This window comes from Danio rerio, chromosome 18, assembly GCF_049306965.1.
Source record: "Danio rerio strain Tuebingen ecotype United States chromosome 18, GRCz12tu, whole genome shotgun sequence".
Classification (NCBI taxonomy): Eukaryota; Metazoa; Chordata; class Actinopteri; order Cypriniformes; family Danionidae; genus Danio; species Danio rerio.
In genome coordinates, this window is record NC_133193.1 from 50,627,501 (window position 1) to 50,642,298 (window position 14,798).

Here is a 14,798-nt window from a genome sequence, read left to right on the forward strand (position 1 = left end):
GGTTTAGGGTTGTATGTCAATAAAATACAATTTATTGGGTATTTCATGAATAATATGAATAATACTATTTAGTATAATTACTGTTTTTCATTACTGTGATGGTTGGGGTAGTTATTAATAAAATACAATTTAATGCATAATTTATTAAATAATATGAATACTAGTCTGTATAAGTACTGTTTTTACATTACTGTGATGGTTTGGTTTATGGTTGGATGTTAATAAAATACAATTTAATTCATAATTTAATAAATATTATGACTATTACTTGGTATAGTTACTTTTTTTACTGTTACTGTGATGGTTGGGTTTAGGGTTTGTATAGGAGTAGATGTTAATAAAATTTAATTGAATGCATAATTTACTAGATAATATGAATAGTACCCAGTATAATTTCTGTTTTTACAGATGTTAATAAAATACAATTGATGGGTAAAACAATACATAATATTAAATTTTAAAATTTCTAATTTAAATTTAATATTCAAAATGTCTTTCAAAATTTTAAATTTCTTTCAAAAAATATAAATAATTCTCATTAACTACCATCCATGGCTGCATCCCTTTTAGCAAACACCCCTATTCATACCACATAAAAACACTTGAGTGAACTTTTGTACTTTTCAAAAGTTTTTTTAAGAACAAACAAAAAAAAAAATGACTTCACTCTTAGACGCTCTCATAATTTAACAGTTGAGGGAATGCCATAGATAACACACTTTTCCACGCAATTATGCATCGGCTTCATTTATTCATATTAAACGTTTAGGTAATTTCCCCTGGAATGTTCTACCGCTGCTGTGGCAGTGTTTAGAGCTTCTCAGTTCTCTTTCCCCCTAAATCAAGCGCGCTGTGCATCGGCAGACAGCTGTCCTTCATCAATATTAAGTGATTTGCATGGCTACACAGCCTCCCCTCGGCCTGCAGGACTGCCCTGTGGAAACGCGCGTACCCTCCTGCATCGTGCGCACACATCCGTAGCTTTGTCCCTCCTGCTGATACCACCATAACTTATTCATTAAACACCTGCCAGTGTTTGATCCTCCAAAGGGGAAGCTTGCCGTCATCCGCTTGCTATTCACCGTCTTTATTTGTTCCCTTCTTCCGAGTTAATGTCTCACACGTTGCGGCGCTGCAGCTCAGGAGGGTAATGTAAATGTATCCCACTCAGACGGGTATTCATTTAGTCATTCAGAAGCGGACCGGGCCTCTGACTGCATGTAATTCTGAAAACCTCATTATCCTCTTTTGCGTAGCTCCCGTTCCACATTCACCTGCCTCTATCCTCCTCTCTCTCTCTCTCTCTCTCTCTCTCTTTCTCTCAGGGATCTTCCTTTCACCAAATTTCACAACGAGTCAACTCGCCTCTGCGACGCATTCAAAACATTTCCATCTTTCCACCGAGAGGTTGCTGTAATGAAATTAAAGAGCGCAGAGGCTTGGCAAATTTGCCTGCTCTGCGGCTGAGTTCAATTACAGTAGGTCTGATTTCTCGCGTGGTTTAATTAAACACAGACGGCGGTACGGGGGAGCAGATCTGGACAGCACTGGAGTGTGCAGAGTCTCTACAACTCTGCACAGCATTTAGGGCATGGAGAATCAGACGGAAATGAGGGAAGAGAATGTAATACTTTTTTTTTTTTTTTTTTATTATAGTCACTATTAAAAATGCTGAGTTTCACACAATTCCTTCATGTTGTCCTAACATAAGTTTACTAAATTAACTTAACCAAAAAATGTAAGGTGATTCAACATATACAGTATTGACCTTATTCTAAAATGCGGAAGTGCGCCTGTTTTCGCGATTGTCTTAGAACTTCCGTTTCAGTCGCCTATGGGAGAAATGACAAGGAATAATAAACGGCAAAAAACGGTCAAACTACTTGCTCTACAAACAAATGTTTGCATGACTATACAGACCAAGTAGAATAATATAACAAGGAAATATTAGTTTGCAACATCAAACAGCGAAACGAGCAGTTTTTAATGTCTAAAAATGAATGGAAGTGAATGAGACCGGAAGTCTCGTGCCAAAAATATTCAAATGGCAGCGCCCGCTCGTCTGCGGAGAATAAGGTCAATATGCTACCTGACTAAAGTCTTGTTGCTGATACAACAACAAATAATATCTTGACTTGTAGTTGATCATTTCGTATTATTAGGGGCTTTTAAGAAAGGCAAAGGCCTCTAGATTACGCTTATTTGACCAAAATAAAATATGATCTTGCCTTGATTTGTAAATACTTAATTAGGACATTAAGGTCTGACTTTGCTTAGAAGACTCAGAAGTCTTGTCACTTAACAGAAATAAATTTCAGTATAGAATAAAAAAGTTATGGTGCAGTGGATAAAGAATGAGTATTGTGTCTGACTCCATCATGTGCTCGGAGGACTGCATCCATACATCTCTGCAATGACTCAAATCACTGATTTATAAAGTCATCTGGAATGGCGAAGAAAGCGTTTTTGCAAGACTCCCAGAGTTCATCAAGAGTCTTTGGATTCATCTTCAATGCCTCCTTCTTCATCTTACCCCAGACATGCTCAATAATGTTCATGTCTGGTGACTGGGCAGGCTAATCCTGGAGCACCTTGATCTTCTTTGCTTTCCGGAGCTTTGATGTGGGGGCTAAAGTATGAGAAGGAGCGCTATCCTGCTGAAGAATTTGCCCTCTCCTGTGGTTTGTAATGTAATGGGCAGCACAAATGTCTTGATACCTCAGGCTGTTGATGTGGCTATCCATTCTGCAGATTTCTTGCACGCCACATACTGAATGTAACCCCAAACCATGATGTTTCCTTCACCAAACTTGACTCTGTGAGAATCTTGGGTCCATTGGAGTTCCAGTAGGTCTTCTGCAATATTTGGGATGATTGGGATGCAGCTCAACGGATGATGTAACTGCTTGTTTGTAAAACATGTTTCGTCCATGTTTTTCTTTAGTTATTTCATTATCTTGGAATTTTTGGTCAGTGGAAGTATTGCTATTTTGAGTTTCTGTATTTTGAGTTGACTCAAAGTTTTCTAAAGCTTTGTTTGAACAAACAAGCAAAAAATGATAGATTTATGATAAAGATTGACGTTAAAAACAGTGTCCTCAGTGTCCAGTTATTTTATACAAAACACCAGCACACTGTGAAAATAAATCAGTTAAAAAATGAACGGACAGAAAACTACCAGTATGTGTTGTGTTAAAATTAACCTTAATTAACAAATTATCTTGATTAACAGATGATTATTAAACATTTGGTTGGTTGGTTGGTTGGTTGGTAGGTAAGTGGGTGGGTTGGGTTGGTGGGTTGGTGGGTTGGTTGGCTGGTGGCTGGGTTGGTTGATTGGGTTGGTGGGTTGGTTGGTTGGTGGTTGGCTAAGTGGGTTGGTGGGTTGGGTTGGTTGATTGGGTTGGTGGGTTGGTTGGTTGGTGGTTGGCTAAGTGGGTTGGTGGGTTGGGTTGGTTGATTGGGTTGGTGGGTTGGTTGGTTGGTGGTTGGCTAAGTGGGTTGGTTGGTTGATTGGTTGGTTGGTTTGGTTGGTTGGTTGGTTGGTGGTTGGCTAAGTGGGTTGGTTGGTTGGGTTGGCTGGTGGGTGGGTTGGTTGATTGGGTTGGTGGGTTGGTTGGTTGGTGGTTGGCTAAGTGGGTTGGTTGGTTGGGTTGGTTGATTGGGTTGGTTGGTTGGGTTGGTTGATTGGGTTGGTGGGTTGGTTGGTTGGTGGTTAGCTAAGTGGATTAGTTGGTTGGGTTGGTTGATTGGGTTGGTGGGTTGGTTGGTTGGTGGTTGGCTAAGTGGGTTAGTTGGTTGGGTTGGTTGATTGGGTTGGTGGGTTGGTTGGTTGGTGGTTGGCTAAGTGGGTTAGTTGGTTGGGTTGGTTGATTGGGTTGGTGGGTTGGTTGGTTGGTGGTTGGCTAAGTGGGTTGGTTGGTTGGTTGGTTGGTTGGTTTGTTTGGTTGGTTGGTTGGTTGGTTGGTTGGTTGGTTTGGTTGGTTGGTTTGGTTGGTTTGTTTGGTTGGTTGGTTGATTGGTTGGTTGGTTTTGACCAGAGGAGAAATGGTTGTGCCCAACTTAGTCTGGATTCTCTCAAGATTTTTTTTCCCCTTCCCTTTCGTCAATTGGTGCCATTTGTTTCTCACCACTGGCTTGCTTGGTGTGGGGCTTTTGGAGTTGTGCATTGATGAATTTACTTTTGAGTATTTGGACTTTCAGCAAAATTAAACCACACTGAACTGAACTAGGGCAACGCGGTGGTGCAGTGGGTAGCATGTTTGCATCACAGCAAAAAGGTTGCCGATTCGAGCCTCGGCTGGGTGAGTTGGCATTTCTTATTTTCAGATTAATGAAGGAAGTGTTAAAACGGGACTAAAACAGTTTCAACTTATTAGAACTTCTATGTTAGGCTGCTTTGACACAGTTTACATAGTAAAAGTGCTTTAGAAATTAAGATGAATTGAATTAAATGATCAACAGTATATTACAGCAAAACTGTTTTATATATGTGCGTATAGGTAAAATTTGCCAGGACATTACCCGTTTTTGCTCTCATCTGTTCTAAAAATCTCATAATGTTGTCCGCTTTGCTTAAGAAACAGATCTGGGCAAACATTAAAGCAGATACAAAAGTAACAAGTGTTAATGATGTTTAATGCCTGCTCTGTTCCACAGCACCTCTTCCTGCTCCCTGTGTGCTTCAAAGCGCTTCTTATGTCATCCAAAAAGTTGCACAAAGAAGCTGTCACTAGTAATGGCTCTCTAAATAGCATGCTCTGCTTTATTACTAATGGTTAACAGAATCAGTGAGGGTGTGGGCAATGCATGGAGGACCGTATTGTTCTGTGAAACTTGTAGAGATTTCCTCTAAATGGCCAAATAGAAAGCACTGAAATTGGGTGAGAACAATTTAAAGTCATTGTTAAATAAAAGTTTTTCAGAGGTATAAAGATATGATTGTATCCATCTGCAATAATTGATTTGAAATTTCAAGCACTATCAGAAGAAACACTGTCGTGACTTTTTTGTGCTTCATATTTTTGGGCTGCAAAAAATACCCACTTTTTTAAGGATTTGCAAATTGGTGTAATTTTCAAAATGGAAAAGATGGCTCATCTTAACACCACTCTCAGAAAGAGCAAACCTAAATCAATTATAAAGACCAGCACGCAGTTCTCCCATTAATATTGACATCTAAGTGCTTTTAGATTAGCGTAACAGTGGCTTTCATTTAATGGAACTTAAGCCTGATCCAATCCAAAAAGAGAAAGATTAAACTTAGCTTTTTTTTTGCTATTAAATTAAAACGATTTTAGATACTAGAGTATGGCATCGCTTACGTTGGATGTCAATGGTGACACTGGTCTCCTTCCCATTGGGCACAGCCTTGTTGGACGCTCTGCAGATGATCTTCTGTCCGGATTCAATGTTGGAGGCTGAGATGTACAGCGTGCTTACGGTGCTTTCTCTTCGGCCATCTCTAAGAAGAGTCTGTAGGAAAAGAAATAAAATATATGATTATGGAGAGCTCAATTTAATCGAAAAAAAAAAAAGATTAAATAAAGGCATTATTTGTAATTGTAAACCCATTTAATCCCCATCACTTTTTAAAGTCATTTCAGTTCAGTTTCCTTTATTTTGTCATTCAAAACATCACAGTAGATGTAATGCAGAGTAAAATTACAGTACACCCAGCAAGAACATCAGAAAACACTTTAAAAACCTAATGCAATGAGTGTGCTTTTGTGGAAATCTTTTGACATTCAAAATTTGCCGCAGGTTTCCGGTGAGGGTTGGGTTTAAAGGGCACCTATGGTGTAAAATTTACTTTTCAAGCTGTTTGGACAGATATGTGTGTAGGTCATATTGGGGTGATATAAACACACTCAGTGCTTTTTTTTTCTTTCAATTTAACAACATAGAAACGGTGGACCAATTGGAGCTGTCTTCAGAGCGACCACAACTTGACATAGGAGTGCGGTCCCCCCACCCACCAGTATTGATTGACAGGCACGCGTCACCTAATCCTCAGTTTGTCGTTTCACGTCCGCCATTTTCAGCGCGAATCAAAGTGATATCACTAAAGGAACACCCTTGCTCTATTTTTAGATGCAAGGCTCACTGGGCTCAACACAAGATCAATATTCTCCACATTATCGCTCTAATTGGAATTATTGGTTGTACCATTAAGTTGGTTTGCAAACATGTGTACATTTCATTGCGTCTACCTTAAACTTCAGCCGCATTTCTCACATTCACAGAAGCTACCTGTAATCTTGAATGGCAGATCACAGGTAGGGTGGTTGGGTTGGTTGGTTGGTTGGTAGGGTGGGTGACACCTTAGGTGCAGCTGGAAAAGTGCAAACTCGTTGCCTCATGTGCGTGTCTCTCCATTGGAAAGAAAATAGCTAACTTGCTTGCAGGTCGTACACCAGAAGCTCCCCTCTGCGAGGTTTGACGCTGATGCAGCACCATGCATTTTGGAATTCTGTTGCAAGCACAGAGCGGGTGAGCTCTTGGCTCCGCCCCCTTGTTACGTTAGGCGGGAAGCCGAAAAAATTTTCATGTGAAGCAACATGCCCCTAAAACAGCGAGCTGTGTACACGCGCCCAACATGACACTTTTGAACACATTATAATAAAAAAATCTGAGCTATGTTTTGAACTGAACCTAAACTGGCACACTCAGAAGAACCCTAATATTAATATTAAATCATAAAAAGGGGTAAACTATGTGCGCTTTAAGGGGAGGAGTAAGGTAAGGCCATATAATAAATATTATTTTCAGTATAACTTACATTCTGACAATGAACGTCCTTGTTTACCACATATACAGGTGTATGTATGTGTGTGTGTGTGTGTGTGTTGAAAGTCAAGTAAAAGTTTTAGTTTTCAGTTTCGGTTGCAGTCATGTGTGTTGAGGGTGAAAGACGGCACAAAACAACATCATTCAATATCATTCCCAAGGCTGAGATTCAGAAAGGCTCTTTCCCCCCATCTGCCCAAAGGAAATGGAGACAAACAGTCATTGGTGTGCTCGCGCTCTCTCTGCACATGGGCCGATTGTTTTTCTGGAGAAAAACAGCATGTTTTAGGCCTCCTTTGTGCCGTTTGAGAGCAAAGCTTTGGTGCGTGGCGTGTCGTACACCATAGAGGAAATCAATCTTCTTTTTCCAGTGGTCATAGTCTGTTGTGCCCATCGCTAGAGCTCCATCTGGAAGCGCTCGGCAGAATCCACACGCTCTGTCAGGGAGAGATGCTAACCAGCGGCCAACACAACACTCATCCAGCAGAATAAGTTGGCCATCCAGAGAGAGTTTCCGTCTTGTATTGCAGAATGATTGGAGATCGCACTATGATACTCACTATTTGTTGATCTTCTTCATAAATTGTTTATCGACTGTCAAAATGGCTCAAATGACCCAATGAATACCAAAACGTGTTTATCCCTCCATGTAAACTTAAAGTTGCTCAAATTTTTATTCTCATGTGTTGGTGTATTTCCTTTTTAAATAGAAACTAACAGTATGTGTTGTGTTGACATTAACCTTGATTTACAGATGCTTGTTAAACATTGGTTGGATGCTTGGTTGGTTTGATTATTTGGTTGGTTGATTGGTTGATTTTTGATTTGATTTTGATTTGATTTGATTTGATTCGATTTTGTTTTGATTTTGATTTGATTTGATTTGATTTGATTTGATTTGATTTGATTTGATATGATTCGGTTGGTTGGTTCGTTGATTTGATTTGATTTGAATTCATTTGGTTGATTGATTTGATTGGTTGGTTGAGTTGAGTTGATTTTATAGATCATTTGATTTGATTTGGTTGATTTGATTTGGGTGATTTGATTGGTTGGTTGGTTGGTTTATATTAATTTGATTTATTTGGTTTGTTGGTTAATTCTGATTGATTGGTTGGATGATTTGATTTGATTTGATTTTGATTGATCGATTGATTGATTGATTTGAGGCAAGTTGATTTGATTTGATTTTGGTATGCTTTTATATATCATTTGATTTGAGTTTGATTTGATTTTATATATCATTTGATTTGAGTTTGATTAGATTTTTTTAGATCATTTGATTTAGTTCGATTGGTTTAGTTGATTTTGGTTGATTGAATGTTTGGTTGACTGAAAAAGTATGGGAGAGGGCTTTTTTGTGCATCATTTCATTATATCAAATCAACAACAGAGAGTTAGCACCACTCCAAATGCAGAAGCAACATTTCTGAAATTAATTTGTTAGAAAAGAGATATTAATATTTGAAACCAAAAGGTGTTATAACCTGACAGATAATATTACAACTGGTTAAAACAGATTGGAGATTATCAAGACTTCTTTTTTTTTTTTACTTTTACAGATTATTTTTTTAACTAAAGACTAACAATGTGTGCTAGCTGATTTGACATAGACTTTGACATGGCAAAAATAGAATGTATTGCACAAAACAAGTCGCAGATGGGCTGAATGAAAATTCTAATTCACTCTTTGCCAGTAGGGGGCACTATATACTATTTACTTGGTTATACAATAGCAGGAAAACAGATAATTGCTCTGAACTTTGAGTTATAGGAGGGGAAAATAATGTCATCATAACTTTTTGGAGGACAGACAGTTCCCTTCAGACTCACAGATATGCAATATAAACTCCCACACCAAGTCTTTATTGACTTTTTTCTTCCAGTATTTCCATCATCACTTCAATGAATTTGCAGTATTTTCTCTGCTAGCATAACTGTTCTCTTTTTTTGTGTCCGTCTTCAGTGTCTCTGTTAACATCCTGTTCGCACTTCTCCACATCTCCACATGAATATGTTTTATTTTTTTTGCAAAAGGATTGCATCGTTGTGCGCATAGAGGACAGGACAAATGCTAAATTGTATATATGTGTGTATGTGCAACATGTGTGTGTACACAGAAAACAGCCAGCATTGTTAGAATTTCTTTTGTTGTTGTTTCTTCTTGCACTTGGATGGTTTAAAATCACTTGAATGCTCACATTGGCAAGGCTCAATACTGCCCAGACTCTGGTAAATGCAGCTACGCCAACATTTTGAGAAACTTTAAAAAGCGTGGTCCACGAATGTTGCGCTGCATGTTTCAGATGACAAATCCACTAGAGGGCGCTCTCTACATTTATGTGAATTTGAACTATGTCACTTAGTGTGTGTTTTCTTGTACGTTTTAGATACACACTCTTTTTGTACACTTCCATAAGAAGGTGGGGCTTGTTGTATAGATGACCAGCAACTAAACTTTAAAATACGTTGCTTCATGTACGTTTCGTTGCACGTTTCAGATGACAAATCGACTAGAGGGTGCTGTCTAAATTTTTTTGTGTGAATTTAAACTGTTATTTAGTGTGCGTTTTGTTGTTTATTTCAGATACATGCCCTTCTTGTACACATCTATTAGAAGGTGGGGCTTGTTATATAGATGACCAGCAACTAAACTTTAAAATACGTTGCTCCGCGTACATTTTGCTGCACACTTCAGATGACAAATCCACTAGAGGGCGCTGTCTACATTTTTGCAAATTTGAGGTATGTTTCTTAGGGTATGTTTTGTTACGTTTCAGACACATATCCATAAGAAGGTGAGGCTTGTACAGCTCACCAGCAACTAAACTCTTCCCTAAAACCAACCAATAGTGATTTCAAAAGCTAACGCAAGGGAAAAGTGCACCAAGACCACATTTTACATTGATTTTGAGGAACCAAATCTTGAATCTAAGCACTCTCCATCACCATACACATGTTTCTGTATGGAATTACATGAGGCAAATGTATTAAGTTACAAATAATAAACGATATTAAGTTGTACTGTGGTATTTATTTGGTCTTGAGCAAATAACTGCATGAAAATCATCCTTTATTCGTCAATACGATGTCCCCGTGATTATCATTTGCGTGAAAAGGAACAAAAGTTGGCTTTACACTCCCCTCTAGTGTTCGTTATACCTACAAACTGCAACCAGACGAATGTACAAGTGCATTTGTGCAGTTTCACAAATATGTAGGCTATGTGTTATGCTTTTAGAATTCCCATCTTATACAACCACTCAAATCTAGCTACTGTATGAACATCATTAATGAAAGTGCAGGTTCAAACGTGAGAAAGTGTTCCAGCAAAACGTCCCATCAAGCCAAACCCCCACAGCATCTTGTGGCCTTTTAAAGCCTTGCGTGGGAGGCCAGTCAAGACCCCATCTGTGTCTCTAAAAGACCATGTATTAATGTCATCAACTCTCCCAAAGAATCTGCAAGAATAATGTACTTTTGAGCCTTTATAGTCAGTCGCTAGTAATTAGTCTTGTCATCGCACAGGCCAGTGATAGGGAGCTCGCTAATAGTAGTAATTACTAACTCATTTTTTCTTCTTTTTGCCGCCGATTTGAAATACAGCAATAAAACCTCACACTCAGCATCCCACCAACAGAGAGAAAAAGAGAAGGAAACTGAAAGAGAGGATAAAAGAGGCATGTATTTAAAACACACTGAGAATGTGTTATTACGGGTGACACAAAGACCTTAATCACAAAACACTAGAACAAGACACATTTCTCACCCTTTTCATAACTAAAGAAGGTGTTCTGGGTAGTAAAATGTCAAACATTTCTTTCCAGTTCACCTTGAATACATTCAAAATAGGAGTGGTGGCTGTTTTGTTAGCTCGGCTTGTTGAAACCTTTATAATCTTTTCTTTTTTGGGTTCAGTGGGTTTCTTTTATTTGTATTACACAAAGATTGGAACAAAAAGTCACATGATTTACTCCCGGACCTGATGCATGATGGGATATCTGTTGTGTGTACACACTCTCAAGAGGCCTAGGTCATGAGTGAAAGGGTCCAGTGTCCTATCCTTTCCCAACCATGCATATGACATGGCAGCCATTTTGAAACAAAAAGTGACGTTCATAAAAAGAACAATTGGAGAAAGTTGAAACTGTTTTCACACAGCTGCCATCTTGAAACCGAATGTGAGCCCTACTAAAAAAAACAACTTAAACCAGCCCAGGCTGGTTGGCTGGTTTTAGCTGGTCGACCAGCCTGGTTTTAGAGGGGTTTTGGCCATTTCCAGGCTGGTTTCCAGCCATTTCCAGCCTGGTCTCAGCTGGTCAGGCTGCAAGATGACCAGCTAAAACCAGCTTAACCAGCTTAGCCAGGCTGGGAGCCCAGTCAAAACCGGCTATGTCCAGCTTAAACCAGCCTGGAAATGGCCAAAGCCCCTCTACAACCAGGCTGGTCAACCAGCTAAAACCAGCCAACCAGCTTAGGCTGGTTTAAGCTGGATTTTTCAGTAGGGTGGAGGCTGATTTTTTACCTCGGCTTCTTGAAACCTTTATAATCTTTTTTTTTTTGGGTTCAGTGGGTTTCTTTTATTAGTATTACACAAAGATTGGAACAAAAAGTCACATGATTTACTCCCAGACCTGATGCATGATGGGATATCTGTTGTGTGTACACACTCTCAAGAGGCCTAGACCATGAGTGAAAGGGTCCAGTGTCCTATCCTTTCCCAACCATGTATTTCACACAGCGGCCATCTTGAAACCGAATGTGAGGATTTTCAATAAGGGAAACTTGCATCACCAAAATGGAGTTGCTACCACAATTGAATATTTTTTTTCTGCCAATACCTTTATACAGTGATGCTCTTTGAAGGATCTCTCTATTTCATATGAGATACATCAGCTCTATTGAAGGTAAGACTATTTAATAACACAATAGACATCTGCTTTGACCTTGCTTATTGAAATGTATTGTGCTTGATCAAGCTATTGAGTAATTCGGTATGTGATGAGAAGAGTTTTTGATTCGTTATGTTGGCTCAATCTTTCTCCTTGAACATGTTTGTTATTGGTGAAGGTCAGGTGTGTGTTATTGTGAGGTTTACAATAAGCTGATGTGCTTGTTATTCCCTTTGTCAGTCTTTGTTTGTTTCTTTCTTCTTTCTTATGTGATTAGTTATGGTTCGTTAGAGTAAAAATGTATTAACGGATTGGTTTGAATGTATTTAACCAACATTTTACCTGTAATAATATGCTATTGTTAAGCAACTGTTGGTTTAAAAAAAATATATGTATTTATCATGATTTATTTGTTTGGATATACTAGTAAAAATATAGGTTATTTCAGGAAAGGCTGTATCATATGATTGCATCATTTCAAGCTAAGGTTATATTGAAAGTATGTACCAGCTACTGGTATTATCTTACCTTTTATACAGTACACAAACCATATTTTGTAATGGCATGCTCCAACTTTAGAACAATTTCTTTGAATGTATGATAATATATCATATAGTAGCCCCAAACACACAGCTAAAGTGGTTAGAAATCTTTAGCAGACATAAATATTACCATTTTGCAGTGGCCCAGCCAGAGTCCTGACATAAATCTAATTGAGATTCTATTGAAGGAGCTGAAGATCAGGGTGATGTCAGGGAGACCATGAAAGAGTTGGAGCCAAGATGAATGGGCAATAGACATGCAAAAGCTAATCAGCAATTAATCGCCAATAAAGGCTTTTCTGTTGACTAATAAGTAATTTGTAGTTACTAATATACTGTAATACATGTTTAAGATGCTAATATGGAACTTAAATATATAAACCATATTTTGTAAAGGCACTGCCCCAGCTTTAGTAAAATTTCTGAGAGAGTTTTATAATATATTCTTTATTAACCAAAAACACACACACAAGTGGTGAAGAAATGGTTAGCAGACATAAATATTAACATTTTGCAGTGGCCCAGCCAGAGTCCTGACATAAATATAACCTAGAATCTGTAGAATGAGCTTAAAGATCAGACTGATGTCAAGGAGACAAGCCAACCTAAAAGAGTTGGAGCCGAAAGGAATGGGCAAAACTACCAATGGAGACATGCCAAAAGCTAGTCAGCAATTTATGTAACCCAGGCTCATTGTGGAAACATAGCCCCGTGGACGTTTCTGCAGACCACGAAATACATCCCGAGAGGTACGTATTCGAGCAGTTTTTGTTTTTGCGAATCCGTGAGATGCCACTGTGCGCACTTTTTCGCGTCTCGAACGCCTTTCGGGAGCGCGCACCGTTCGTGTCTGCGCTGTTCTCGCGTGAAAAGCCGCCGGAGGCCGCTGTGGAGTGTCCGTCCGTCTGACTGACTGGCTGAACAACTGGACGATCGACCGGGCGGCCGGCCAATCAGCCGACCCAGCTGCTCTCCTCTTCCACCTCCTTACCTTCCCTAAACCCAAGCAAGGATTTGCAAAAGCCGTCCAAAAAAAAAAGCAAAAGCCCTCGTCTGATTTTGACCGCGTTTTCAGATCTCGCCGCGTTTTCGACCTTATTTTTTGGATTCTGTTTTTTATCTTACCTGATTTCTGGAACCGCAATTCCCCGGACTCGATCCCGGTCATCCCCGTGGCCGACTCCTCCTCCTCCGGGCCTCCACTCCACCGACGTAACACTGAGAGGTGACACAGAAGTGAGCACCCTCCACACAGAGGTGAGACGTCAGCCGGAGAGCACGAAGAGGAGGAGCGGCGTCACACTGCCCCATAGCGTTCGCTCGAAAAAAACAAAACGCGGCCATATGTACCTCCGGCCACATAAATCGCAGTCTCCAGAAACGTCCGCGGGGCTACGTTTCCAGAATGAGCTTGGGTTGAATTTATAGGCAATAAAGGCTTTTCTTTTGACTATCGAGTAATTTGTAGGTACTAATATGTACACTTAGTTACTGATAGATATGTATAATATACCAAAATGGACCTTTTATATGCAAACCATATTTTGTAATGGCAGTGCCCCAGCTTTAGTACAATTTCTGAGTGCGTATGATAAGATATTCTATATTAACCAAAAACGCACAGCAAAAGTGGTAAAGAAAGACATAAATATTATAGATATATAAATAAGACATAGTGGTTAGCAGACATTAATATTAAGATTTTGTGAAAGAAGCTAAAGATCAGGGTGATGTTAAGGAGACCCGCCAACCTGAAAGTGTTGGAGCCAAGATGAATGAGCAAAAATACCAGTGGATTAATTGCTAGCTAGCAATTAACAGCCAATAAAGACTTTTCTGTTGATTATCGAGTGATGTTTTCTAAACAAATTTTAGGAGGTACATGTGCAGGTGTTTTGTCAAGGCTAATTCATTGTTGACAATAATTCTATTATCCAATCAGCGTAGGACCAAACTCCTATAACTACTCAAGCAAGTCCTACCTCTGTTTCTCTTGACTTTCAACATCCCTCCACTACTCTCTCTTTACACCTTTAAACCCAATTCCTACTTAAATTGGAGTTGGGGAACGCTATGAGGCCAGTCACTGTGCTCGGACCCCTATCACCATCTCTCCCCTGACAAGTAGAATAACACGAGTTAGGGTGTCTCTCCAAGCTCAGAGCCCTTTTGCTGGACAGAATGCCAAATGTGCATAACATATTCAGCCTAATATCTCTAAGTGTGAACTTGTGCTCATGATACTTAATTACAGTTTATTCAAATATTCCAATACTGTAAAAGACCCATGTGGACTGAATTCATCGCAGTGTTAAAACGGCTGAAGGGGTCTGACTAAATGTAGGCCATCCTATACTGTACGGCGTATTGTGTTTGTCATGTAGTCGGCAGTGAGCGTGACGGCTGTGGCTCCGCAGACTAGGTGCTCACCTCACCAGCTGAAAGACACAAGCTGTCAGCCGCAGGACGTGTCAATGTAATATCCTGCCTGACACAGTCCGGATTGTTTCCCTCATTGCTCAGGGCCTGTCTGAAGTCATTAATCTTGAATGGGGCCTGAAACAGCCAAGGACTC

The 14,798-nt window shown here is 39.5% G+C and overlaps 1 protein-coding gene across 10 annotated transcripts in view; it reads right to left on the reverse strand.

Moving 5' to 3' along the window:
* kirrel3b (kirre like nephrin family adhesion molecule 3b) overlaps positions 1 to 14,798 on the reverse strand; it is a 367,679-nt gene that overhangs the window by 79,196 nt on the left and 273,685 nt on the right. For all 10 annotated transcript variants that reach the window (XM_021467925.3, XM_073929721.1, XM_073929720.1 and 7 more), the window contains exon 5: positions 5,325 to 5,475. In XM_021467925.3, the coding sequence (XP_021323600.1) occupies positions 5,325 to 5,475 (151 nt within the window). The remainder of the gene's footprint in view (positions 1 to 5,324; positions 5,476 to 14,798) is intronic.